This window comes from Capricornis sumatraensis, chromosome 1 (genome assembly GCF_032405125.1).
Source record: "Capricornis sumatraensis isolate serow.1 chromosome 1, serow.2, whole genome shotgun sequence".
In the NCBI taxonomy this organism is placed as follows: Eukaryota; Metazoa; Chordata; class Mammalia; order Artiodactyla; family Bovidae; genus Capricornis; species Capricornis sumatraensis.
In genome coordinates, this window is record NC_091069.1 from 247,959,523 (window position 1) to 247,986,680 (window position 27,158).

The 27,158-nt window shown below is 54.8% G+C and overlaps 1 protein-coding gene across 1 annotated transcript; it reads right to left on the minus strand.

The window, feature by feature from the left end:
- Positions 1-1,435: 1,435 nt before the first annotated feature.
- On the minus strand, positions 1,436-27,036 carry RIPK4 (receptor interacting serine/threonine kinase 4). Its single transcript, XM_068972433.1, has 8 exons — positions 26,855-27,036; positions 16,913-17,204; positions 11,937-12,085; positions 10,035-10,084; positions 7,621-7,779; positions 6,766-6,869; positions 4,303-4,564; positions 1,436-2,595 (listed from the first exon to the last, which is right to left on the minus strand). The coding sequence occupies exons 1-8, from the start codon at positions 27,034-27,036 to the stop codon at positions 1,436-1,438; spliced, it is 2,358 nt and encodes a 785-aa protein (XP_068828534.1).
- Positions 27,037-27,158: the final 122 nt, after the last annotated feature.

Sequence of the window (27,158 nt, forward strand, 5' to 3'; positions counted from 1 at the left end):
AGCTCATGTATAAAAAGATGTAGTCTCATGGGCTTCAGAGAAGTAGGAAGAGAACTCAGCTTTATTGACATCAAGCAGACTTTCTTCCACGCGTTCTACATCCAACAGTAATACAACATAGTGAAGCACAAGGCATATTAAAACATAGCCAGTTCTAAGCAGTTGGGATATTTCCTGTTATAGAAAAGAAGTAACCTGCCCACAGATTCACATTAACATACACAGTACATTAATATCAACCTCTGCTTCATACACCAGGCCAAGGGGCATGTGTACACACAGGCTGGGGTCCTTCAGCAAGCTGACTCTCACAACAGCATCAGCGGGAGGCGTGAGACACACCTGACAATGAAAGAACAGTGCTTTTATAGCCAAGACCATGAGGCTGTCTCCTGGAGTCATCTCGGGGGTCACACCCCGAAAGCTGAGGCCCCTGCACAGTGTAGCTGCTTGTAAAGCAAGTCAGGAGCCCCCTGGGAGACCCCAACACAGCATCACTCGTCACAAACCACCGTCTCTCAAAAAACAAGAACCGGAGAGAAAATGACATGAAAGGTGGGTCACTGAACTCAGTAACACTGTTCTGAATCCAGAACTGAGGCTGTCAGTTCATTTTTCTTGACTTTTGGACAGCTGACTTTAGAGTTCAAATATTTTATGCAACATGAAATGAACAAAGGCAGGTAGCACGGCTGGCATCCATGTGTGGCCGCCCACAAGGACAGAGTGACGGACAATCAAGCTTGGGTGTAAAAGGGCCGGTAAGACGACTGCTTTTGTTTTAAAAACCCAACTTTATCAGTTTATGCTCGTTGCCCACAAACTAGATTACCTACTTTTTATTTAAATTTTCATTGTCCACTTGGAGGCGCAATGTCTTAGCCATGCATGCAGATCTTCAGTCGTGGCGTGCGGGATCCACTTCCCTGACCAGGGCTCAAACGCAGGCCCCTTGTATTGTGAGCATGGAGTCTTAGCCACTGGACCACCAGGGTGGTCCCCGAAGTGAGTGCTTTTAACAGATTTCAAGCGACAGCTGACACTCTTCATCCATTAATGATATTCTATAAAACAAGAATCCCACTCAAACTTTGTGGAGCAAGCTTCTTCACTGCTGCAAACGGAAACAAAAGATTCAGCTCCTCCCACACCTGTGTTCCCGTGCACTCCGGGCAGCCGCTCAGGACAGGTGGGCTCACGGTTCTGTCAACGAGGGACCAATATCAGGAGTGAGGGACACAACCAAATGCCTCCGGCCCACCATCCCTCCGACACAGGGTGCCCACCATCAGTGGCCAAGCACTCTCTGATCAACCTCATCGGGAGGGCGGGTAACGCCTAAGCTCGGTCAGTGTCCCGCAGGCCACGGATGGGACGAGCAGAGCACTACACTGGGACAGGAACCCTGCTGGGCCCCGTCTCCTGGGTCAGCAGGCTAGGTCTTGCTCCGCCGGAGGAGCGTGGCGGCAGGACTGGGGCCGCCCTGGAATTTGAGGCTCTGTAGGTTGACGTGGGCTCCGTGTCTGAGCAGAGTCTCCACCGTTTTGGCATGTCGGCCCCGGGCGGCCAGGTGCAGCGCGCTGAGGCCCTGCTCATCAGACAGGTTGAGCACATCGGCGCTGACCAGCTCCTCTACCACCTCTGAGTGCCCGCCGGCAGCGGCCAGGTGCAGCGCCGTCTGGTTGCGGGGGCCCCGGGCCAGCAAGTTGGCCCGCTCCTCCACCAGCAGCTTGACAGTTGCCAGGTGCCCATTGCGGGCGGCCAGGTGCAGAGCAGTGCAGCCCTCTGCAGTCACCGCCTCTTTGTGGGCGCCCCGGTGGAGGAGCAGCCTGGCCGTGCTCGTGTGGCCCGTCTCTGCGGCCACATGCAGTGGCGTCTGTGCCAGCAGGTTGCACACGTTGACATCGGAGTGTAGGTCAATGAGGACGCGGGCCACGCGGTAGTGCCCGCGCTGGGCAGCCAGGTGCAGGGGTGTCCTTCCGTCCAGCGTCTGGGCATCCACACTCACCCCTGGCTGCTTGGCCAGCAGCTTGACAATGGGCAGGTGGCCCTGCCAGGCGGCGTAGTGCAGCGGCACCCAGGCGTCCTTCCCCGGCAGGCCTGCATCCACGCCACGGCGCAGCAGGATCCGCACGACGCCCTCCTGGCCGTGCTGGCAGGCCACGTGCATGGGCGTCCGGCCCTCGCAGTCTGCCTCGCACACGGAGGCATTCTTCTCCAGCAGCAGCCGCGTGCTGCCCTCATCCCCGTTCTGGGCCGCGAAGTGCAGGGCCGTCCACTGGTCCTCATCCGCGGCGTTGACACTGATCTTCCGGGCCAGCAGGAGCTCCACGATGCCCCGCACCCGCTTCTCCACGGCCACGTGCAGTGGGGTGGAGCCCCTCCTGTTGGTGAGGTTGGGGTTGGCATTGTTGAGCAGCAGCCACTTGACACAGTCCTCCTGCCCGGCCTCCACAGCCAGGTGCAGCAGGCTGGCACCCCCATCCAGGACCAGGTCCACATCCTGGGGCTGCAGGATCTTCATCAGCCTGCTGGTGTCCCCACTCACGATGGCGTCCACCAGCTTCTTCTTCTGGATGTCGGTGGTGCCAAGGTCTGCGGGGAGAGCAGATGCAGGGGTCAGACGGGGCAGCTCCCGAGGTCTGGCCGGTGTTTGAACGTAGCTACTGTTTACCTGAAATCACTTAAGTGTTTGTCCATGCAGTTTAAGATCTAGTGGGGAGACCTCAGGCAGGTCAATGAATATCCCCAAGGTGCTCTTTTGTCAAATTGCAAAATGGAAATCTTTCCAGCTATCCGATAAAGTTGTGATTAAATAAAGGATATAAAATTCAGGCCCTTGCTGGTGCTCAGCAGTGGCAGTGACTGCTCACAAGGGGGAGAGGGCGGTGAATAGAGCAGGCAGGAGCCCCCAAGCCACCGGAGAGCTGGCAGCTCCCACCCTGGGGCACCCCTCCAGGGCCAAGCAGCTGCCTGCAGCCCAACTTCCAAACGATGCCTCTTGTCCCGGTACCACCACCTAGGACGCTTTCTAGAAAAGTCCTCCAAGGACTGAGACTCCCACTTTAGAAGGACTGTTACTCATGATGTAAACATGTAAATGTTTGATTTACAGAAAAACCGCACTATGCTGTCTAGGGTTCTGATGTGCATGAAACAAGACGCCTTTAAGGGAAACATGCTCAAGGCCTTGCACAGGAGGAGGGGGTGCCGGGTGTACCAAGAAAACAGAGTAAATGCAGCTGGGACTTGGTGTTTCAGCACAGGCTCCTGAGACGGGCCAGTGACTGATCTAAGCATGAACACGTCACCTGAAGGTATCAGGCCCTGAGAAGAGAGAGTTCTAATGACTTTCTCCATGGGAAACAGGTGCTTCCTTCTTTCCAACCTCAGTGCTGACTGCTCACCTCCAATGCAGCCAGGCCTTCCCTACCTCTGCATCTTTGCAAGGTGTCTCCTTACTCAAAATGCTCTCTTTAATTCCAAACACACCACTCTAAAAACCCAGGAGGGCCAAGGCATTTAGGCAAGGAGCTCATTCCAGGAGGAATTCCCGATTCCCCAGGAAGAGCAAGCTCCCCTTCCTCCTGAGGTCTGCACCCACCCCACAACCCTCCGGCCACCCCTGTGCTGCAGCCCTACGCATGAACATCCGTTTTTTCCTCATGGAAAGGAAACCTCACATGTTGTCCTCACAGGAGACACAGTGAGGCCCTCACAGGAGGGCCCCCAGGCCCGAGGGCCAGCAACTGGGACAGAGCCGGAGCAGGGAAAAGTGCCTTCCAGAGAGAAAACTCAAAGTGTATAGTCAGGACCAGGCAGTTATGACCGCCAGCGACAGTGCACCCATCAACACACACAGGCCCAGGAAACGGGAGCCCACAAATAGGAAAGAATGGGGTGTGTACCCAGCGTTGCCTGAGAAAGGGGGTGCAGGGCTGACATTAAAAAGAGAGAGAGCTCTCCAGGAAGAGGGGGTCCATCCATTCACGGGACTACCTGGTACAATCCAGCTTCTTCAACCTGTCAGTCCCTGCACCCAGTGTTGGCACAGGCGAGACCCTCCCCACAGCCAGGGGCAGGACCCACTCCCCTTACACTTAAGTGACACCTGCTCAGCCCGTGTGCCCCTCCACTGTGCACTGACACCCAAATCCAATAAGCAAAGGGCTGCAGAAAACACAGAAGAACTACAGCCGGGCCAAGAAACAAGACGCCTGATCCTTTTCTGTTGCTCACACCGTGCCTGACCCCCCGCCCAATTAAACCCATTATTTCCCCGGTGTGGGGGCCCCTGCTCACCACTCGTTGAAGGCTCCCGCTCGAAAGACAAGGACAGTGACCCTCTCGAGGAGAAAGCAGAATCCACAGAGGACACCCCCGAGAGCCTCTTGCCGCTGCTTGCCGACGGAAGTTTGGACTCGGAGGAGCTGCGGCTGAGCTCTTCCGGGCCCTCAAGGGTCTGGGAGATGCCCGAGTCCAGCTGGGACAGCAGCTCGGAGAGGCTGTAATCGTTGTCGAAGGTGGGGGCAGAGGCACGCTTCAGCGGGGTGGGCACAGGGGCCTGTGGAGACAAGAAGACAGAAGAGATGAGGCTCCGTCCATGACCGGATGGGGCAGGATCAGGGGAACACGTGGGTCCCCCGTGAGCCACACAGAGAATTTAACTCCTGTTCCCAGATGGTGCTGGTGCTAAAGAAAGTGAAAGTGTTAGTCACTCAGTCGAATCCAACTCTTTGTGGTAAAGAACACACCTGCTAATGCAGAAGACGTAGGAGACATGGGTTCAACCCCCGGGTCAGGAAGATCCCCTGGAGAAGGAAATGGCAACCCACTCCAGTATTCTTACCTAGAGCATCCCACAGACACAGGAGCCTGGCAGGCTACAGTCCACAGGGTCACAAAGAGTTGGACACAACTGAAGCAACTTAGCACGCAGCATGCACCACGGCTGCACAGTGCCCAAAGACTCCAGCAGGAGGACATCGTAAGACAAGATGGTGGGAACAGATGTCCGTCACCATGCTGAGCCCCAGTGCACCGCCATCCAGACGGAAGGTGAGTAAGCTGCAGGAGGTGAAGCCTGCATGCTGGCCAGGTCCACCCAGGACAGGTCAGTGCCAACAGGAAATGGAGGAAGGAGATGGCTTTGGGTAGGGTCCTAACACCCTGAACCTTCCTTGGGGCCATGCAAGGCTGGCTTGGGGGCTGCGGGTGCACAGGTGAGGTGTGGGGCCCAGCCCTGGGGAGGGCACGGCGTTCCAGCTCAACCCGTGCTAATAGGCCCTTCGCAGGCTCTGTCCTGACAGCAGGGAGAAAGGCAGGTCCTGGTGAGGGATCAGAGCCTGCGAAGGATTCACAGCCCTTCCCCAAATCCTCCGACCCAGTGGCCTGGTGTGCCGAGTCACGCCCATGTGCTGGGCTGCTTTTTCTTATCGGGGGCCAGGTCCCCTCCACCGTCGCTTTGCCCCCTGACCTGACACACACGGCCTTCGTGCCTAGACAGCAGACATACCATAAACGGTTACTTATCTGCCGGCCTTACACCCCAGCCAGGGATGATAACACCAGATAACACCTTATAAAGTCAGTTTATCAGCCTCCTCTTTACAAGTCCTACTGCCTTAAAGGTATTTATTTAGTTAGCATAGTTAGAATTTCTTATCACATCTTACATAACCCGTGTGGCACTCGTAGAGGAAAAACATTTATGGGCAGTATGACCAACCTAGATAGCATATTCAAAAGCAGGGACATTACTTTGCCAACTAAGGTCCGTCTAGTCAAGGCTATGGTTTTTCCTGTGGTCATGTATGGATGTGAGAGTTGGACTGTGAAGAAGGCTGAGCGCTGAAGAATTGATGCTTTTGAACTGTGGTGTTGGAGAAGACTCTTGAGAGTCCCTTGGACTCCAAGGAGATCCAACCAGTCCATTTTGAAGGAGATCAACCCTGGGATTTCTTTGGAGGGAATGATGCTGAAGCTGAAACTCCAGTACTTTGGCCATCTCATGCGAAGAGTTGACTCATTGGAAAAGACTGATGCTGGGAGGGATTGGGGGCAGAAGGAGAAGGGGACAACTGAGGATGAGATGGCTGGATGGCATCACGGACTCGATGGACATGAGTCTGAGTGAACTCCGGGAGATGGTGATGGACAGGGAGGCCTGGCATACTGTGATTCATGGGGTCGCAAAGAGTCGGACATGACTAAGCGACTGAACTGAACTGAACTGAGAAAGGCGCCAATCCCCAACCTCAATGTGCAGAAAGACACCCAGACCCCTGGAGCCCAGACCTCTCTCCCCAATGTGGCCCAGCAGGGGCTTCAAGCAGCTACCCTGGTTCAAAGAGCATCTGGCCCAGCCTTCCCTGGCGGTCCAATAGTTAAGACTGTGCCCTTTCAATACAGGGGATGTGGGTTCTGTCGCTGGTCAAGGAACTAAAATCCTATGTGCTGTGCAGTGCAGTCAGAAAACACACACACACACAGTATCCAGGCGGCGGCTACTTAATGTCAGCCATGGGCCCACATTGCCCTTCCCTAAGCACAGACAGCAGGTGGGGATGGGATACTATCAGGCAGGAAATCAACCTGGGGCCAGCACACCATGGGCCTACCCCTGCCCTGAGATGGAATTCTGCAGCCGGCCCAAGCCTCAGAACCGGGCAGGTGGTCCAGGATGGCAGGGCGTCTGCAGGAAGCAGAGACTCAATCCCTGAAGTTGATGTGGCAGAAACCAGGCCCCGGGAGGGCCCTCATTACCTCGGCCTCGGCCTCAGGCGGTTCTCTCACATCTGGGTCTTGAGTTGTCTCTTTCACCTCCTCATCAGGTTTTTCACACAGGTCTTCGGTTTCAGAAGTGATTTCTTTGGAGGAAAACACAAACGGGTGTGTCACTCAGACAATGAATTAGCAAATGAGCTATTTAAGCCTGTGGCCTTGGAGGGGACCAGCACCTGCGGTGTTCAGTCTGACCAGTCAGCGCTGTTCACGCTGCTGGCCCCTGGCTGAGCTCACGGCGGACCCCCGGCATCCCCATCAGCAACCACATGTGGCGTCTGGCCAGGCTCTAAAAGGAGCCACCGTGTCACTGTTTCCCCAAGAAGCCTTCATCCAGGGAGCCCCGCTAGCCAGCCCAGCCAGAGCTCGTACCCTGACGGCCTGGGCTGCCAGCACCAGGCTAGAAAGCCCCCACCTTGTTCATACTCATTTTCCTTGTATGTTTGAAATGTCATGATCAGTTCCAAAGGCATCAGGATCACTTTCCTAACCAAAGGACACAGCTGTTCCCTGGGGATGAGGCCCCACGAGAAATGCAAAGGCCACAGGCCAGCGGTCACGTGGTCCCCAAAAGATGCGCTACTGTATCTGCACCCGGAGCACCAGGCCGCAGCCGGGGGTAGACAGCTGGAGATGACCAAGTGGCTCCAGCCGCCCCTCCCTGGCCCTGGGCGGGCACAGCCTGCAGGAGGCGAGCTCACTCTGGCACTCCTGTCTCTGGACAGCCTCTTCGTCCCGGCTGCCGCCTGTCCCCCTCCTGGCCGTCAAATCCGTCCCCTGGGACAACAGCATGAGTGTCGGGCAGCAGGGCTCCCGGAGCCCAGGGCAGGTGCTCACCTTGGAAGCTGGGCCGCTCCCGGGGGTCCCCATGCCAGCAGCGCTGCATGAGGCGAAGGAGGCTCCCGCAGGCACGCGGCCGGGGTCTGCAGACAGGCGGCAGCTCCGGCCTGTGGCCCTTCACCACTTTCACCATGATGTGCAGGATGTTTTTCTCATCTGCAAAGGGAAGGCGCACGAGTCAGGGCAGCTCCTAGGGGCTGAGGTTGGATTTCTTATCCTTAGGAGGAGCAATGACGACCGTGGGAAAGTTTGGGCGCCCGCCTGGGAGACACGGTATTATTTCCTCTTTAAAGCACAGAGGTTTCTGAAATCCTTAACCTTGCCGGACACACCTGTCCTCTATTCTCCAGATGTTGGAAACCACCTGTGATCTACTGAGCAGAATCACTTTCTTGTATTACAGAGATCTTTCTGTGCAGCGAACTCAAAGAAAAATCAAGTTTAAAGGAGAAAAATATCTAATGGGGCAGATTCCAAAGGGGCCCAAACAGAGGAAAACTGATGAACTGTGGAGTCACACTGCCCAGCCCCCAAGTGGCCCATAGCTCCCCGCAACGACGAAAAAGTCTTTCTGAATTCCTACCCCAAAGCGCAGGTGCCTGGCAATGAGCCAGCTCCAGTGATGGTACATGGCTCTCAGTCCCTTCACACATGGGCTGTGTAAACGGGGACCCTTCTCCTGCAGTTTGTAATGTGGGGCCCCACCTGGCCTCCTTCCTAACCCCCTTCAGAAGCAGGCACAGACCCCTCACCATCATCATCCTGGTCAGAGAATGAGGGGCCCAAGGTGACCCTCAGGGCCCAGATTTCCTCAATCAGCCTAAAACCACACCAGCGACCAAGCAGGAGTGCAAGCTTTTGGTTCCCACCACGCCCACACCAGGGGACTCCCGAGATGCCGAGCCACAGGGGTGGAAAACTGGCCCAAAGTCACTGATGGCTGCCAGGAGTCTGCTCTGATGTTTTGTTCCACTTTCCCGTTAAATCTTATGCAATAACGAGCTCAGGTATCTACATGTTATCTCCACAATAACTCAGACTTCCAAAACCCAGCAGGTCCTCTGGATAAAACGTTAGTCATCGTGGAAGGGTTTCTGCTGCCAAACACAGATGGAACAGGTTCATAAGCTGCCTCTGCACACCCTGGGTAGCCCATCGACCAATCAATAAAGCAGGGGCACCTCAGCTCCCACATTCCTTCCCATCGTGTGTCTGACCCCAGGAGCCGTGTCCAGCAGATGGCTGCGGTCAGACGGGCACACGGCCACACTGTAAAGAACCCAGACCCTGGACCTCTGCAGATGAGGCAGTATCATGGAGACACGGTAACAACTACGGACAAAACCCTACAAGGATCCTACTCTGCTTCTCAACCAGCAGACCTAGGGCTGCACGCTGACTCTGATCTGCATTTTTAGAACTTAATGGTCAAACCAGAAAAGATGAAGTAGCCCAGATAGGCTTGGAGAGGAAGAGGAAAGCTTTCCAAATAAAGAGAAAAAGTACTTGACTTTTCCAGTAAACCAAGTCAAGGTACTGAAATCTCAAGGCCAGAAATCCACATGGTGGGTGCCTTGTGGGTAGGGTGGGGGGAAGGAGGAAACCCCCAGCTCTCAGGCTGGGCAGGCTGACCCAGGGACTCTGATCAGGGGGCACCCCTCTGCGGCAGCATCTACACAGTGATTCTGGAGACTGGCTGCCCCACAAGAAGAACACCTTCACACGACTACACAATACACTTCAGCACAGTTCCAGTAGTCATTTCTGTTAGACATGTGTTTTACAACCAAAAATTACAAAATTAAAAAAATAAATAAAACTAGCTGGAAATACATACAACAGACAAACCCATAGAAACAGAAAACAGATGAGTGGTGATCAAGGGTTGGGGGCAGGGGGTTGGGAATGACTTGCCTAATCGCCAGGGGGTCCAGGTGGTGACGATCGTACGATACTGTGAGCTTAACACCACAGTGTATAGCTTAAGCGATTAAAAATGGGAATTTTAGCAACTAAATGCTAACAAGAATCACTTCTTAAAAATTGCAATGGGAATTATATGCTATGTATATTACATCACACAACATAAAAGAATGAGCTGGTACCTAACAAGATCCACTGACTGGACCCCATCAGATCTGTGCCTTTCCCTGTATGTGAACTGCATGGAGAGATCACCTTTCTGGCATATATGAAAGCCCACAATGAGGTGGGCCATGGGTCTCTGTGCTGACCTGCTGGGCTGGACAGAGCAGCCTCACCACCCCACCTGCCTGGACAGCCCACCAGCTCCACGAGCCTGGGCAGCCCCTCTGCAATTGGCAGGCCCTCCTTACACAGAAAGGACCACAAAGTGCGCCCTTCACGGTGCCAGGAGAGACGGCTGCACCACCCCCAACACGTCCACTCACCTGCAAACGGCTTCTTCTGCGTGAGCACGCCCCAGATCACGATGGCAAAGCTGCAAGGAGACGAGCACATCAGTGCCTGCAAGTCAGATTCTCAAACAAAGCCAGAACCCCCTCCCCTGACACTGCAACAAGCTCAGGAAAACCACCCCCTCAACCAGGGTCTTCAAGAGACAGGGGAAGAGAGAGAGAGAAGACATGGAGGTATTTTTCATGAATGTCTTAAATGGGGAAATACTCTCATTGCGGAACAAGGCATGCTGGAAGCTCAGATGTCAAACAACAGACAAAACTCCATCAACTGAACTGCCGGTCCAAACAGTAGGAAGGGGTCCCTGAGAGGGAGCCACCCTGTCCCTGGACCATCAGCTTGTGAGAAGAACACCGTGACTGCTTCATTCGCGCCGTGTTCTTGCAGACACGTCCACAAGATGCTGACTACAGCTCTCGGTGACTTGAGTAACCTGCCCACTGATGTCATCCAAGTGCACGGAAAAGATGAGCAGAAGGCCAGCTGAACTTTCCACAGCCCTTTGTGGTGATGAGAAGCTATATATACTTGTGTGGTAATACAGATACAAATTGGGTTGGCCAAAAAGTTCATTTGGGTTTTTCTGTAACATCTTACAGAATACGTGAACGAACATTTTGTCCAACCATATAAATATACATACATAAATGTGTGTGTGTGCGTACGCACATATTTTTATATATGCACACATATTTATCTATATATATAATATACACACACACACACACACAATCTATCTATATAATTGCTCTGGATATACCCCCCCAAAGAGCTCAATCTGGTAAATTGAAAAAAAAAAAAAAAGAAGTCCAAACTTGGGCTATCAGCTGCACTGGGTTAACAGCACCTGTTTATAGAGACCCAAAAGTCCTCAGTGAAAATTAATTGAAATCTGCCAGTTCAAAAACTGAAACTCTGAACTCTGAATAAAGAGAGAATCTTATTCTCCCTAAACCCTACAAGCCGGGCCCAGTGCCCCCTGTACTGCTGACTACAGATGGACATGGAGAAGCCCAGCAGAGCACAGATAGGGCGGCTGTGGTCAAACCAGTTGGCTGGGACTCCAGGCAGCAGCGATGACACAAAGGCAGGGCTCGGGGTGACAGTCATCCGTGTGGACAAGAACCACAATGACGGGGCTTAAGTGCCGCTCGCACCCGCCCGCCTGCTTTTCTTCTTCGAGAAGTCTGAGGGATTAAGACCATGACAATTAGGGAAATGATGCTACCACGTGATTCCTGATTGTTCTCTGGCTCAGAAATCCCCGATGCTGGCTTGTGAACAGCCTCCAGGTGTCCATGTTCCTGTCACAGGTCAGTGATGCTAGGAAGGGTAAGTTCTGAGCCAGAGGGACTGGATTTGGAAGCCTGAATTCACATGCAGACAGCCGCACAGGCCACTGAAAGCAGGTGCTCTCAACAGACAAGTGAGAAAGCCCACCTTTCCTACAAACACTGAAGCTCTCACCAGGCGGGAGCTGCCCATCTGTTACGTAACCAGCCCTGACTGACACCAGCCATTCCCAACCTCCATCCTGAGTGGCATCACCCACAGCAGAGAAGTTCCTCTTGTAAGAAAGTTCTGGGGTTGGGACTTCCCTAACGGTCCCTGGTTAAGACTCTGAGCTCCCCATGCAGGAGGCACGGGTTCGATCCCTGGTCAGGGAACTAAGACCTCCACATGCTGCACAGTGCAGCAAGGAAAGAGAGAAGAAAAAAAGAAAGTTCTGTGGTGGCTTGTGCCCACCGACTAAACGCCCTCTCATCTGGACTGAGCCTCTTATCTGACGGCACCCAGGAGCCCTTGGGAAAGCCTCATCCAAACCCGAGGAATGGAGGTGCAGGGCCAGCCGGGGCTGTACACCTGTCGCCCACCTGTACACATCATGCTTGGTGTCGAAGAGCCGGCTCTTCTCCCGGATGCGCTCCGGAGGGAGGTAGGCAATGGTGCCGAACAGGCCGTCCATGCTGAGGTCATGCGAGTGGGACAGCCCATTGCACTTGGCCAGCCCGAAGTCGGAAATCTGGAACAGAGTGGCGAGGAGGGAGCTGGTCAGGCTTGGCTGGCAGCGTGCCGAGCGAGGCGGCCCAGCTGCCGCTTGATGACGTTTATCATCATGTCCCTCAGCAGTGTTGGGGGGGTGCGGTCCCCCAGCCTGGCTGTGCAGGCCCCTTGACCAATCAAGATCACAGCTCTCACATCAGCTGCGCTCCCCGAGCAGGCGGGAAAGCCCGGCCGGCCAGGGAAGAGCCAAGCCTGAAGACATTAAGAGCTTGACGGGCAGGGAAAAGATTACACTATCAGGAAGGAATTCACTGGGAGAGGGAACTGAAGAATTACAGCTTGTCTGTGGGGCGTTGCGTCTGCCCCGTCACACAAAGGGAGGAAGCGGCCCTCTGTTTTCAGGTGTTGGGGCAAAGCAGTTATGCAATCTCACAGCTGGGGAAGCGGGCAAGTGGCGGCACGTCCTTTAAAGGGAAATATGTCTTCAGAAGCCCTTTAAAGCGAGCAGAACACACACAGCCAATCTGTCCTCCACGCAGAACGTTCTGGGGACAGACACTTGCTGGCTGCAAACACACAGCATCCCAGCATCCTGCACCTGGCTTGTACACCGCAAAGCCCACCAGTCCAAGGCCACCTGTTCCTAGGTGGCTCTCACACCCCTCTGCCTCCTCGGCTCCTGGGACAAAGGTGCCCACCCTGAAGGTCTGGGGAGGCCACAAGGGGGAAGTCACTACAGGGACCCACCGCCCTCCAGCCCCCCACCCCAGCTGTCAATTAGAGCCCTTGGTGGTGTTAAACGCCCTTTGCAGTTAAGCCACACTTGCCGGCAGGTGGAAAATGGCCCCTTAATAAATTCTTCTCTGAGGCTCATGGATTTTCTAAGCCTTCTAATTAATTCTGGGCTCCTCCTCAAACACACCCCTGGAGTGATCGGAAATGCGGCTGAGTCAGACCTTTAGTCCTGGGCTCACCTGCCTACAAGGTGAGCCAGGGGCCTGGTGTCATCACTGCTGAGCAAGGGAAGTTCATGACTGGGGACCCGGTCCTCACATCTGCAGGGGGTGGGGAGGGTGATGGGAAGAAAGCCTGCAAGACTGGACCTGGCCCCCTATTTCTGTGGCCAGGCTGTGCCAGGGTGGGTGTGGGTCCATGCGAAGGAGGCCAGTCTGGCCATTTCTGGGCTTCCAGCAGCTGTCTGTTCTCTGGCCTCCAAGACACTTTCCACTCTGGAGAGCAAAGCACCAGACCCATGACCCAACCCCGCAGCTTGGGAGGAGGGAGCAACACAAGGTAACAGCTGGACAAGTGGAAAGTGTCAGGACCAGACTCTCAGAAGCCTGCTGGCTGCCCTTTCTTTTCATTTCTGCTGTTTTCAGGCACAGCCAGCTGCTTCACGATATACGTGGTGAAAAGACAAGAACCACAATTCTATGTGAAAGCCCTGGCGTCAAAATCAAACTCAGGAATGAGAATCCTCTGATGCCCACTGACCCCCCCGGCCCCCCAGACTTCTCCACCTGACCTTTCTCATCTCCCCGTCCATCCCCAGGTTCCTGGAGAGAGGGACAGTGTGGCAATCCCGGTGAAAAGCAAGCGTCTACAATTCACAAATGAATTGACACTTAGTGTCCACCTTGGTACTGCCCAGAGCCAGTGTTCACACAGGCCCCGAGACACAGCCCTTCCCTGCTAGGCCCAGCTGGATGAGACTAACAGAGAGTAACCGAGGCCAGGGGCAGGGCTGCGCCACCTTGGGGAGAAGGCCATTGTGGACTACAATGTGGCTGTCCCTCTGAACACAGTCTGGGCTGAGCAACCTGGGCCTCAAGCATAGCCTGAGGTTTTAAACCGAGTTATTTCATTATGAAATTGAAATGGGTTTACGGCTTATACTAAAATTAATATTTTAGTAGTGACACTTCGTATACTTAATATCAAGTATTCATTTAATATTAAGCGCCTTGAATACTCATTCCAAAACACAGTGGTTGCTGTGAAATTTTCAGTTCCAATCCTCCTATCTATGGACATAAATGTAGTCTGGAGGGATCAAGGGAAGGGGGTGGAGTGACAATTTATCATCTTATTTCAAGATTGCAGATTCCAGCTATATTCTGCAAATGACCATTAACCAAGAGCTGCCCAGAAATCCAGCGGATGACTTAGAACCTCAGACCAAGCTCCCGCTGAGCCACTCCTGAGGATGGAAGAAGCCCAGCCCATAAATAGATTTTCTGCTGGTCTGGGGCTATGCGTGGTGGCTGCCCCCCTGCTTGAGAAGGGAGTCACGGAGAAGTCCGTTCCTGACCTCTCCGGGGAAGTCGGGTGGTGCCCTGGCCACGTCCTCAAAGTGGCAGCATCCCCTCCCCACCTGTTCCCAGCTATCGCAGGTCCTCCATGACAAGCCACATGGTCCTTTATGGAATGTCCAACCACTTCCTAAAACTGTCACAAAGCACCAGGCCTGCCAAGCCAAGGGCTGCCAAGTGCAGGAAGAAGAAAGCGGAGGGAGAAAGTGCTCAAACCGAGGAGCCTCAGAGCCGACATGGAAACAGACCACAGGGGCACCAGCCCCAGGTGCCGGCGAGTGGCACTCTCCACCCTGCTGGGTGAGTGTTTGGTCCTTCTCTGCGCCCAGCATCATCGGGACCATCCCTGCATGGGTCAACATCCGGTATGGACAGAACAGAGGGACTGTGTCCTGGCCATTCCAACTCCCAAGGACAAGGCGCAGGGACCCCCCAACAACAGGGCTATCATCCCACCCACCAAGGGCAGAGCACGGGAGGGCTGTGCTGCCGAGGAGGGTGCTGGGAGGAAGGTCACCGCGGTCCTACAGGGCGTGGCGTCGCGCCCCAAACGCGGCTATCAGCAGAGCAACCTGCACCATGGGGAGGGAATGAGCTGAAATACAAGCCCCGCCGGGCCCACTGTGGTCCATGATGCTGAAAAGACAGCTCTGAAGGCCGGGCTGTGCCCACTGGGGACTCCCTAAGAAAGGCGCATTTTATTCCAGCGATGTCTCAGCAACCTTCCCACATCCTGTACCCTAATCCGACTATGTCTGTTTCCCCTGCCCCTAAAACCCAGAATTTCCGATGATTCCCTCCACCAAAAGGCTGTTCCGTGTATGCTCCCCAATCCTGACTGGTCCCCTCTGGAGACCAGTCCCACCCAGCGACACCTCCACCCTGAGCTGTTCTGTGTGGCCCCCAATCCTGACTGGTCCTCTCTGGAGACCAGCCCCATCCAGGAACACCCCCACCCTGCGCTGGAGTTACAGTGTCTCCTCACACTGCACCCCAGGGGCTGCCTGGACACCTACCAGCACTACCCCCTCCACCCCTACGTGACAATGCCTGCCACCCATTATGTCTGTGAACATCCCATGTGTGGCAGCGGGTAGGGTGAGGGTCCAAGGGCTCCAGGGCCCCCGAATCTGGTTCTAACCTCTGCTCAACCATGTACAGTGGGACAACACGGGCCCTTGACTCAACCCTCCGAGCCCCAGCTTGGCAGGAGCCACCGTCCACGTTGTGCTTCCCCTGGGAGATGCGATAGCTCCTGCAAGTCGGGTCCTCTGCACACAGCAGGGACCTGTCCTCACCTCCCCATTCTTGGGCATATGCAAGTTTGAGATCCAAGGTCTCACACTGATTGGGTGCCCACCGACCCCAGGCTCCCAGTCACAACCCTGTAATGTTCATGAGGGACAGAGGGTCCACACGTGAAGCCAGCACCCCAACCAGAAGGAAGCAGGACTGCAGGGGTGCGAGAGCTGGGCAGATCAGGAACCACCCACCTGATTTCTGTTTTCTCAATTCCCTGCTTCACTTTAGCAGGAGCGTACTTCCAATTTCTATTAAAATCTGATCATTGAGCAACATCTCCTTAAGGACACATTGTAACTAAACATCTGATGTGAAAACCGATTTCCCCACCGGCCACAGGTGGACTTGGCCGGAGCTCTGTGCCTGTTGCAGAGTCAGGATGCGGGAGGTGGGCGCGGCATGCGGGGGTCCAGCCTCCCTTCCAAGGGTGAGCGAGGATGCTGAGGAGCCAGAGGGGACCCAGGCCATGGTGTGCGGGTCTTCCTGCCAACTTGCCTTCCTGAGGCATGGGGAGACCGTGGCGGCTGGGTGAGCCCTAGGACCCAGATCACCTCGTGCCCTCCATGGACAGAGACACCCAAAGAAATGCAATCCTGACCACACTAACAATGGCCAATCCCAGCAGGCGGCCCCTGGTTTTTAGTCATATTATACCTCATGCTTTTCTCCTTTATAAACTTACCGAGAAAAAGATCAGAACTAACAGGCCTTGGGTGAAGCCTACAGGAGTCCCTCCAGGGCTTCTCTCTATGACACCCCGAGACTCATCATCCCAGGAACCACCAAGGGGAAACACAGCCCCAACAGGCCTCACACAGAGTCAGCCAATCTGTGGTCCACTTTCTAACCTGATTTTGTCAGATGGCCAATAAGCCCGGACTCCTAGAGTCCTGATCCAAAATGTGGGGCAGGGTAACCTGTATTCCTAAAAGCCCATTTTCCAGCTACACCATCGGGGCATTCGGACCAGCCACACACGACAACAGTGGGGATCCTGATGCTGAGAGAGCCTCTGCTTCGAGCTCTTTCCTGCAGGAGAACCACCTCCTCTTCCGCCTTCTTGCTGGCCCTGAGGTTCCACCACCTTCCCCACCCCACCCCCAGAGCACCCAGCCCTCCCTGGGCACCCCCACGTTGATGTGTAGTGGGCGTCCAGCAGGATGTTGGAGGGCCTGAGGTCCAGCCTCCCCTACTGCACCCCCAGAGCACGAGCCCTGCCCACGCACCCCTACCTTGACATGGTAGTGGGCGTCCAGCAGGATGTTGGCGGGCTTGAGGTCCAGGTGCAGGAGCGGCGGGGCCATGCAGTGCAGGAAGTTCATGCCCACGGCCGTCTCATGGATGATGCGGAAGCGCAGGTCCCAGGGCAGCGGCTCGGAGGCCAGCAGCTTCTCCAGGGAGCCAGTCTCCATGTACTCCATGACCAGGCCCACTGGCTCCCGGCAGATGCCATACACGGGCAGGATGTAACGGAACTTGGCCATCTCCATCTTTTTGGCTTCTTCCAGAAGTTCCATGCGCTCCCTGGAAAAGTTCAAAGACATGAGGAACATGGCAGGCAGCAGTCGCCTGGCCGCAAACACGGGCACCGCAGCCAGGAGACAATCAGCTCCATATGGCTGACTAAATTGCTAAAATGCACGTACACATATGTACAAATGCATGGATGTGTGTGCACACATACACACAGGGCTCACTTTAGTGTCAAATACAGTGAGACCCCTACTTACAATAGAGTTCCTTTCGAGAGCGTGTTCGTAAGTCCAACAAAGTGAGCCTAGGTACCCAACTAACACAATCGGCTATACAGTACTATCCTGTCATAGGTTTATAAATACTTTTCAGAAATAATATATTAAAAAACAAACACAAATAAGAAAGAAAACACCTTCTGACCTTACAGTACAGGACCTTGAAAGCTACAGTGCACAGAACAGCTGGCACACAAGGGCACATTCACATCGTTGAAAGTCGGCAACTTAAAGGTTCGTGTGTAGGGGACTTTCTGGGCCCTCCGAGGCCTTCAGTTCCATGGTCATTCAAACACAGCTACATGTTTTGGGGTTATCAGAGGTGAAAACAGAGACTGATTATGATCTGAAAACTCTCAGGCAGCACTGAGCCAGTGCAGGCTCTGGGCTTCAGAGGCGGCAGCCGATGCTGACAAACCCTTCTCTTGGAATGACAGAAGGGATGTTCAGGTTAAAACCCAAGGAGCTCAGCCCTCTTCTTTTTGAAGCCCATCACTCCAGCTGGCCTCATCATTCCTGACCGTAACCCCACACTGAAATCCACAGAGAGAGCACTGGTCTCGAGCAGGGTCTGCAGAGACCACTGTCCAAAAGCCTCCTTCTCTTTAAAGCCACTGTAAGTAAACTACACGTAACACAGTATTTATCACTGTGACCATTCACAAGTGTGCAATTCACAGGCATCAATATCCATTCACGAGGTTGTACAGTCAACACTACTCTCTCCACCCAAACTCTGTCATCATCCCAACAAAAACCCCTGTGCCCACCCCAACCGGAACCCTCCTCACAGCCCCCAACCTCTTTTCCACTTTCCAGGACCTCTATGGACTTCACATAAGTGGATCACATAATACTTGTCCTTTAGTAACTTGCTTATTTCACTCATCATGCTTTCCCCGTCCACGCATGCTGGAGCACACACCAGAAGGTCACTCTTCTCAGAGCTGAGTAACATTCCACCGTAGGAACCAACATGCTGTGTTTATCTGTTCATCTGCCGATGGGCACTCGGCTGGTCTGCACCTTTCAGTTACTGGGACTAATGCTGTACATTTATACACACAGGTGGTTCAAGTCCCCGCTTCTACCTCTTGGATGTACTCTGAGAAGGAGAGTTGCCCGGTCATTTGGTATTTCTACGTCTAACCTTTTGAGAAACTGCAGAACTGCTGTCCACAGCCAGTTCCTATTTTGTAAAGGAACTCTGACTGGCTGGGAGTCTTGCCCATCCATTCATGTCCTCAGGGGCAGGGCAGCCTCCACACTCAAGGCAGAGATGCGCGGCCAGACTCCATGGACTGCAGAGCCTGAAACATTCGCTCTCTCCTGTCACAGAAAATCGGCCAATCCCGCTCTAGGTCACTTCCTGGTGCAGCCCATGGCCTTACAGCCTAGCACCCAGGGCCTCGGTCAGGGTTAGTGTGACGGGTCAAAGTCTCAGGAGACGAGGCTGAGGCCCAAAAGGACAGCGTCTGGCCACCGCAGAAAGGACCTGGGGGCTGGCTGAAATGCAGATTCCTCAGCCCTGCTCCTGGGGAATGGGCTCCAGGTGGGTGCCAGGAACCTGTTTTCTCCGAAGCTCCTTAAGGGACAGTTCAGAAGCACACAGCCCACGGAGGGCTGGGAACTGAAGCAGAAGCAGTGCAAGAGGCCGCAGGGACACCCCACCCCCCCCCCCCCAAGAAGGCAGACTGCCACACCAGCCACCGCACCCAGACCCAGGATGGCTGGTTCCCACCACAGGGGCTCTTCCAGAGTCTGGGTGCACCTGCCCACCCCACCTGTCCCTGGTCCCGCTTCTCAGCCTGCTGCAGAATCAGAAACTACCAAGAAAAACGAGTCTGTTTCTCACTGAGCAGCCTCCCCTCTGTGACCACAGCTCACTCCCAGGCTCCCCTCACAGGCACGAAAGCACTTCCCAGGGTGGGGCCACCAGCAAGGAGGAGCTGTGACACGCTGACACCAGCTCTGGCTCTGCCCTCAGTGGGCTCGGCTGGACAGCATCTCAGCACCTCTGCCTACCTGTCCAGCCCCTGCATTTGGGAGGGGAGCCCCCCGCCCCATAAACACTCACCAAGGTGGGCGTCTCAGGGAGAGGATCTCTGGGTGTAGACCAGTGGTTCTCACCCAGGGGCAACTTTGCCTCTGGGGATGCTGGGCACTGCCTGGAGACATGTGGGTTGTCACAGCTGGGGGCTGCTGGCATCCAGTGGGGAGAAGCCAGGTACACCGCCCACCCCACTACCCTGCATTGCACAGGACAGCCCCCAAGGCCAAGACTTATCCAGCCCCAAAAGCCAAGGTTTAAGCTTGACAACCCCTGCAACAGAGCTAAATTTTTAGCCAAATTTAAAATAAACCACTACAGCCTGGAATCACCCACTTCAGTACTCCCAGCATTTGCTTTAATTTTAATCTGTATCCAATTAAAATTCATTTACTGACATATATTTACTGCACATCCTCTACATGTTAGAACTGATGACAAGAAGACCCTTCCCTGCCTTCAGGATATTTACCTTCTAGAGAAGATGGAAAATTACCCCCAAAAAAGAGGTGTTGTTGAAAAATCCGAGATCTTTGAAGGGAAAGAACAGAGACCTGGGGAGGTTTAATAGGCGGGTCCCTAACTTGGGTGGGCAGAGGGCAGGCAGCAGTAAGGGCTTATGAGGAGGTCACACCCCCACTTCTGCAGGGGGTCCCGGGCTAGGAACCACCGGAGCAGAGGGGCTACACACACTCAGGGTGGGTGACCCACTCAGGGAGGTCACCGGGGCCCTGGCTGCCAGAAGTAGAGGGGGAGCAGGCTGGTCGACGTGGGGCTCATTTCTGAATGAGAATCATTAAGGCTTGGTGACAGACTAGATGTGAAGAGGGAGGGAACAAGGATGGCCCTAGAATGCTACTGGGAATCACTAGGCAGCTCCCCATTCAGGGAAGCAGCAGGAGGTGGGAGGTAGGAGGGGTTGGGGTGGGTTAGTTCTAAACAGGTTCGAGGAGCAAGAGAACCCCACTGGCCTCAAACAGAAGTGTGACAGGCATCAGGAGTAAATAAAGACACAACTACAAAACAAAACTGAGCTAAGTCGCCTTAGTTTGATGCGCTTCCTTAGCACTCTGGTTAAAGAGCCAACGAATGGACAGACAGCAGGATGCCCGTGAGAGCCCCTGTGGGGGCCCCAGGCTGGGCTGAAGCTTGGGTTCAGATGCCTGGCCCCAGCCAGCCCCTCCCTGCAGCCACGCTGCTCGTTGGGCTCCAGGATGACCTGCAGGCAGACCCCAGCCCTGTACCCAATCTCGAGGGACATCTATACTGAAAAAGGGCTGGATCAAGCATCATTTAAAATAAAGGTAGTAAAGGACAGGGAAGCCTGATGTGCTGCAGTCCATGGGGTCACAAAGAGTTGGACACTTCTTAGCGACTGAACAACACAAGTCACTTAAGGATCAGCAATGGCACCCTGGGCCCATCCCCTTCCTCCTCCTCCGGGGAGACCTCACGTCACCTACACTAACCAGTTCAAGCACCCTCCTCGGACACTCACTACCCAGTGGTGGGGATCAGGACTGGGGCCGCTCCTGTTTCCCACTGAAGAATTGGGTTTGTGACTTGTCTGGTCCTCCCGCCTTCCTTCATATTCTTTTAAAGTGACTGGTGTGCCATTGCTCCCCACCCGCACGAGTCCAGCACGCAGCGCTCACGTGGTCCTGACGTATGTTTGGCCACGGGATGGACAGAGACACACTTCCTCCGGGAGTGCCCCCCAGGCCCGCAGGCTTCCCGGCACTGCTGGCTCCAGAGTTTACAGGCCAGTCACTCAGAGGACATTCTGAGAGCCAGCCCCAGCCCCACCCCCCTGCCAGCCTGACAACAGCCAAGGAGGCTGTCAATTACACTGAGGCTGAAGGTCTTGAGAAGAGCGGCTCTGTGCCTCTCAGCAAAAGCGTTTGCTTCCTTTTGCCCAAAGGGCTGGATACATAAGACCCAGGTGACTTCTGATGGCGGAGTTCGTGAGGCTCAGAGGAGCCGCTGGTGGCAGATAACTCGCGCGGGGCCCCACCAGCCGAGGTCAGCAGGTCCCAGGTCCCCAGCTCATTCCCCTGCCCCGGGCCCTTCCTGCCAAACTGAGACCCCATTAACCTGACTTTGTTTAAGTGGGGTTGGGGCGGGGGAGGGGGGGTGGCCCTGCAGCTGTCTGCTCCAGAAAGTTGACTGTGGCTGGAATGTTCTGAGACAGCCTGTACCCATGCGGGAAGCAACACCAGGCAGGCTTTTTGACTGACACAGGTCAGTGTGACCACTGACCACACATCCCAGGACAGTTGGAGGAGGAAGGTGAGATATCTTGGAAATGAAGTCTGCATTTCAAGGAACAAATCACCTTCTCCATGACAGCTCAATCAGAAATGCCTTAAAGCGAGGACCCTACCCTGGCACCTGCACCCACCAGGGAGGGGAAGGGGGTTCCAGGACCACACAGCAGGGGAATCAAGGGAACTCGGAAAGAGCCCCTCACATGGGCCTGGGGCGGGCTGGCCGAGCCCCCTAACCACCCGCATTGTTCAGGTCCAGGAAGGTCTGCACAAAAGGTGTCCATCCCACTTATCCTCTAGGTCTTTCTTCCCCGGGCCTCTGGAACAATGCCAGGACCCCTTATACCCACCCCACACCTGGCAGTATCCGCAGTTCAATAAGTCGGGGCTGGGCTGGGAGCTGCTGGAAAAGACAGAAAAGTGCTTCTTACACAGAATGAAACCACCAGTGTGTTTTCATCAATTTAAATGCACTTTTCCTCGAAGCAGTGTTTCCAGTTTATGTTGACAACACACAAAGGATGGAGATTGGATATTGTGATGGCTGCTATTACTTAAAGACCAGGAGAGACTGTCAAACCCATCCCAGAGCCCAGGTGCAGGACCGGGCCAGGGGCCTACAGGTGCCCAGACTCCTCACCATCAAATCCCATTTCACCCAGTGAGGGGTGAAGCTCCAGCCACCAGAGTCCACTGACATCAGTTCAGTTCAGTCGCTCAGTCGTGTCCAGCTCTTTGCGACCCCATGAATCACAGCACGCCAGGCCTCCCTGTCCATCACCAACTCCTGGAGTTCACTCAAACTCACGTCCATCGAGTCGGGGATGCCATCCAGCCATCTCATCCTCTGTCGTCCCCTTCTCCTCCTGCCCCCAATCCCTCTCAGCATCAAAGTCTTTTCCAACGAGTCAACTCTTCGCAAGAGGTGGCCAAAGTACTGGAGTTTCAGCTTTAGCATCATTCCTTTCAAAGAACATCGACATCAGTCTTCATTAAACCCTAAAATGGTGACGTGCTAAAAGCGTGTCTACAATTAGGCATAATTCAGTAGGGCTGGCATCATGTTTCTCTTCTGTAATCATTTCAATCACATCTCCTTTCTTCCATTTGGGGAAGGGTTGCTGTTCCCCAGCAGGAATGGGGGAAAGCACCTCCGCGCCACCCCTCTTGCTCCAAGAGGGAACACCAAGCCGGGGTCCAATTTGTTAAAGTCACTTACTCAGCAGCATTTAGGTCAGTACAATCTTTCTTCTGGCTGAAACCCATTTCCCCCACCCCAGAGAAGACGTGGGGTGGGGAGAGATGAGAAATCTCACCAGACTGATCATTTCTTTCTTTCTTTTGATATTCATTTGACAGTGTCGGGTCTTAGTTGAGGCATGTGGGATCTTTTGTTGCAGCCTGAGCTGAGCTGCCTTTCAGCTAGTGGGATCACAGTTCCCTGCATCCCTGCATAGGAAGGAGTCTTGGCCACTGGACCACCAGGGAAGTCCCAAACTGATTATTTCCAAAGGACCTTTTTAGGAGAAGCTGTGGGGTTCTCCTCCAGTCTCAGGCAGAAATTCCAAAGACATCCAGCCATATCTGGAGGCAAGTACTTTGTGGGGAGGAGGGGAGAAAATGGGTCCTGGGACTCAGGCTTCTGAAAAAGGAGCCGCAGGACACTGCAGGCAGAGGAGGAAGGGTGGAGGTGCAGGGAAGGCACCTGGTAACAAAGAGCTCCTCAGAGGGAGAGCGCTGGGAAGCACCTATGGGAAGAGGCAGCAGGAGCACCGTTTAATCATTCCTGAGCCTCCCGGCCGGGCCTCCTCTCTGTGCACCAACCCAATTACGTTCCCAGGGAGCCTGCAAGGGGTTCCCACACTGCTATTTTTAAAACTGACAAGAACCGGGCTTGTCAGATTGTCGGCTCTGTATGTACAAACCTGGGGTTTGCTCAGGCTCGCCCCAACGAGCCTCAGCCAATCACCCAGCAGCTGCTGGTGCTCAGCTATCCCGGGCTTCCTCTTAGCCAGGGGTGGGGGCCAGAGGAATGGGCCTGCAGGGCTAGTTCTCACCTAAATGGGAATGCCCCCCGCAACTAAACTCTGCCCCAAACCTCAAGATCCCCTAATGAGGGTCAGCTGGGAGGACACACGTCTCCCCTAAGCTACCAGCCTACCAGACGTCCCCATGAGAGGAGGAGATGCATTTCTCCCAGGTTCCCCTTGGAAGCTACGTGGCAGGTGTTCCTCTGCCTGCTGCAAACTTCAAGGGGTGTCTGGGACCAGGCAGCCTCTGACTTTCTCCCAGAAAAGTACCTGCTCACATGGTCTGGGGCAGCCTGATACTCTGAGGAGCCCTCGTTGGGTGCTGGGGATTAGGCCCCACTGTGGCCAAGGCGTGGCATGAAGACTGGGGCCAGGAGACCCCAGCCTCCCTAGAGGGAGAAGCAGCTGATGAGTGGGTCCCAATGTAACCAGTGGAAGAGGCCCTTGGAAGGAAAAGTCAGGCTCTCGTGGCAGGGGTGAGAAGTACCAGCCTAAAAACAGGTGAGACAAGACTTGGCCAGGAAGGGCACGGGCCTGGGGGCTGCACCCAGGAACTTCAGTCAAATCAATTCCCCACTCCAGGAAACATCTTGCAAACAGAAGAGTCAGGATGGTGCGCAGCTAGCTCATCAAAAGAGCATGGAGCCAACCTGTGGAAATCTGGCCAGACCCTCCACCATTCCAAGATAGGGATGCAAGCCTGCTCCCCCTGCACCACTGAGGGAGGGGCATGAACTCTCAATCCAAAGCGTCAATAATTAACTCTGAAGAGTTTTCTTTACAAAGAGCAGGGGTTTGACCATCTTCTCAATCAGAGGAATCCGCTGCTAATGCAGAAACCAGCCTGGTCCACTCAGCCTGGCAAAGCGCAAGAGGTGAATTCTTCCTGCTGGGCAATGCTGACCTCGACCCAGCTGCCCAGCACATGCCTCCACCTGCCTATTTCAGGCAGGGCAGGAAAGCCTTCCAGTTACAGGACAAAACACTTTTCAACCAGGCCATGCAAGATCCTAAGTGGCCTGCCTCACATGGAGAAACCCGACCTCCAAATGGGCCACCCAAGAAACAAGGGCCTGGACGCTGGAAATAACAGATCCTAGGGAGGGCTTGATGAGTCAGCCTGGGGACCTGCTTGTTTACTCTGCTTTTCCAACACAATAAGGTGATGTTAAAAGCCTTTGCTGATGAAGAAATCTCGGCCAGAAGACTCCAGCAGACAAATAAATGCCCCCGAAAGCGTAAAAATATCTACACAGCGGCAAGAGTCTTGCCTTTCAGGATCTAACTACTGGCTGGCATTCAAAGTGATTCAGATTTCATCAAAATAACCACAGCGCCCCTCCCAGACTGAGAAGCTCCCAGGATCCGAGGCGCAGCTTCTCAGGCAGCTCACCTTTGAGCTGATGATATTTGCATGACACTTGTCACCACTCTACTGAAATTTGAGGCTTAGAGCAAAAAGCCACCAATAGCTCTGCTGTATGTATAATCTCTTAGGCCAGGATGAAAACGCAAAAGATGCCCAGGGCTTCCTCCTATCCAGGACCATGGGCTGTGGCAGCACGCACTGTGATTCTGTGTACCTCAGTCCAGGGGACGCACATGGCCACCCTGGAAATGAGCATTGCCACCACTGGGGAGGGGGGGTGATGGATGAGTGGAGGGGGAGAGGAGCTGGAGTTTGTAGACCCCATCACTCAATAAGCCGAGGATTAGAAACCAGGTCTCTGAGATGGCAAAGGAGTCACCTTTCTAGTCTGTGTCTGTTCAGGGCTGATTATAGCGACAGCTCTCCAAGAATCCGCCTGTCAATGCAGGAGACCCAAGAATCACTGGGTTCGAGCCCTGAGTGGGGAAGATCCCCTGGAGCAGGAAATGACACCCTGTTCCAGTATTCTTACCTGGGAAGTTCCATGGACAGAGGAGTCTGGTAGACTATAGCCCATAGGGTTGCAAAGAGCCCCAACTTTGCAACAAGCATTGTGTGGCATGGCTCCATACGAAACACAAATGCCACTCAACTTCCAAGTTGAATGCAAACTTCACCAAAGGCTAAGTAATTTAGATGCACTCAATTAAAGCTTATAAATTATTAAAATGCAACCATAAAGAGTGAACAACACCCAACCAAAAAGAGCTGCTTCTCAAGACTCTCCTCCCACCTCCCTCTCCCCTAAAATTACACACAGACCATAATCCACCGGCTGAATTTAACTGGGGCAGCTCTGGTCCTTTCCGACTGTCTTTATTGGAGCGCCCCTGTTACCGAGGGACAAGCAGATATCCGCCCAGCTTTGGATGGGGAAACCGGGGTCTAGGAGGGCGCCGTGGCCCCGCCACAAAGTGGGTAAGTGCAAGGCCGCTCCCCAGAGGCCTTGTCTGGAAATGAAATCAGCCTAAAAGACAGTGTGCGACCAGAAGGCACCGAGTGTTGTAACAATGCTCCCGGGTCACTTGCCGGACCCACCGCCAAGCCCAAGCCAGGCAGCGACTCTCAAGTGCTAGGGCGCCGAGGAAGCCTGGCCAAGCCAAGTCCAGGGCTTCCGACCGAAATAATTACAGTCTTACACCAATTTGTGCTCCAAAGTAAATTACTAAGTAAGTCGAACGGAGTCTAACTCACTCACAAAGCCCAGATCCCCACACGGCAATTTTTCTAAGCCGGGCGCAAACCGCAGCGCCAGGGTGGGACCTGGGTGGACCGGACACGCCACCGAGGGTCGAAAGCAAGGCGAGCCCGGTACCTTGAAAATCCGGGGCTCACCGGAAGCCGGGTAACAATACAAAGCACTTAACAGCTCCTTAGGCGAACGCAGCTCCCCGAGGTTCTCCCGTAGGAGCCGCATCCCGGGACCCCAGCGGGAGCAAATACACCCGGAGCTCGCCAAGCCGCCTCTCGCGTCCCTCCCACCCGGCCAGCGGCGCCGACCCCGCCGGGGGCTCACGGCCTCTCCCGGCGCTGGGTTTTCCTGCCGAGGCTGCTCCGGAGGCCATTCGGGTGGAGAGAACGGGAACGCCGGGAACCCAAGCTCCCCACCGCCTGCCCAGCGCAGCCGCCCCCGCCCGGGCCGCTGACCTGTCGTCGACGTGCAGACTCGGCGAGCACTTTATGGCGAGCCACGTCTTCCAGTGGACGTGGCGCACCTTGTACACCTGCCCGAAGCCGCCCGAGCCGACCTTCTCCCAGCCCGCGAACTCGCCCGCGTCGAAGGTGCGCAGCAGCCCCAGGGCCCACGGGCCCCGGCTCTCGCCCTCCATCGCGCGCGTCTAGCCGCCGCCCCGCGCCGCCGCGGCCGCCCAGGTGCCAGGTGCGCGCCCCGCGCCCCGCCCGCTGACATCACGTCCGCCATCGGCCCCGCCCCCCTCCGGCCCCGCCCCCC

Bases quoted from the DNA above. Each gene is read 5' to 3' on its own strand.
- RIPK4 (XM_068972433.1), bottom strand. From the start codon at position 27,036: ATGGAGGGCGAGAGCCGGGGCCCGTGGGCCCTGGGGCTGCTGCGCACC. The intron at 17,205-26,854 runs GTCAGCGGCCCG...GAACTTTTCCAG, and splicing joins AGTCTGCACGTCGACGACAG to GGAGCGCATGGAACTTCTGG. The intron at 2,596-4,302 runs GTGAGCAGGGGC...CTCTCCCCGCAG, and splicing joins GCGGGAGCCTTCAACGAGTG to ACCTTGGCACCACCGACATC.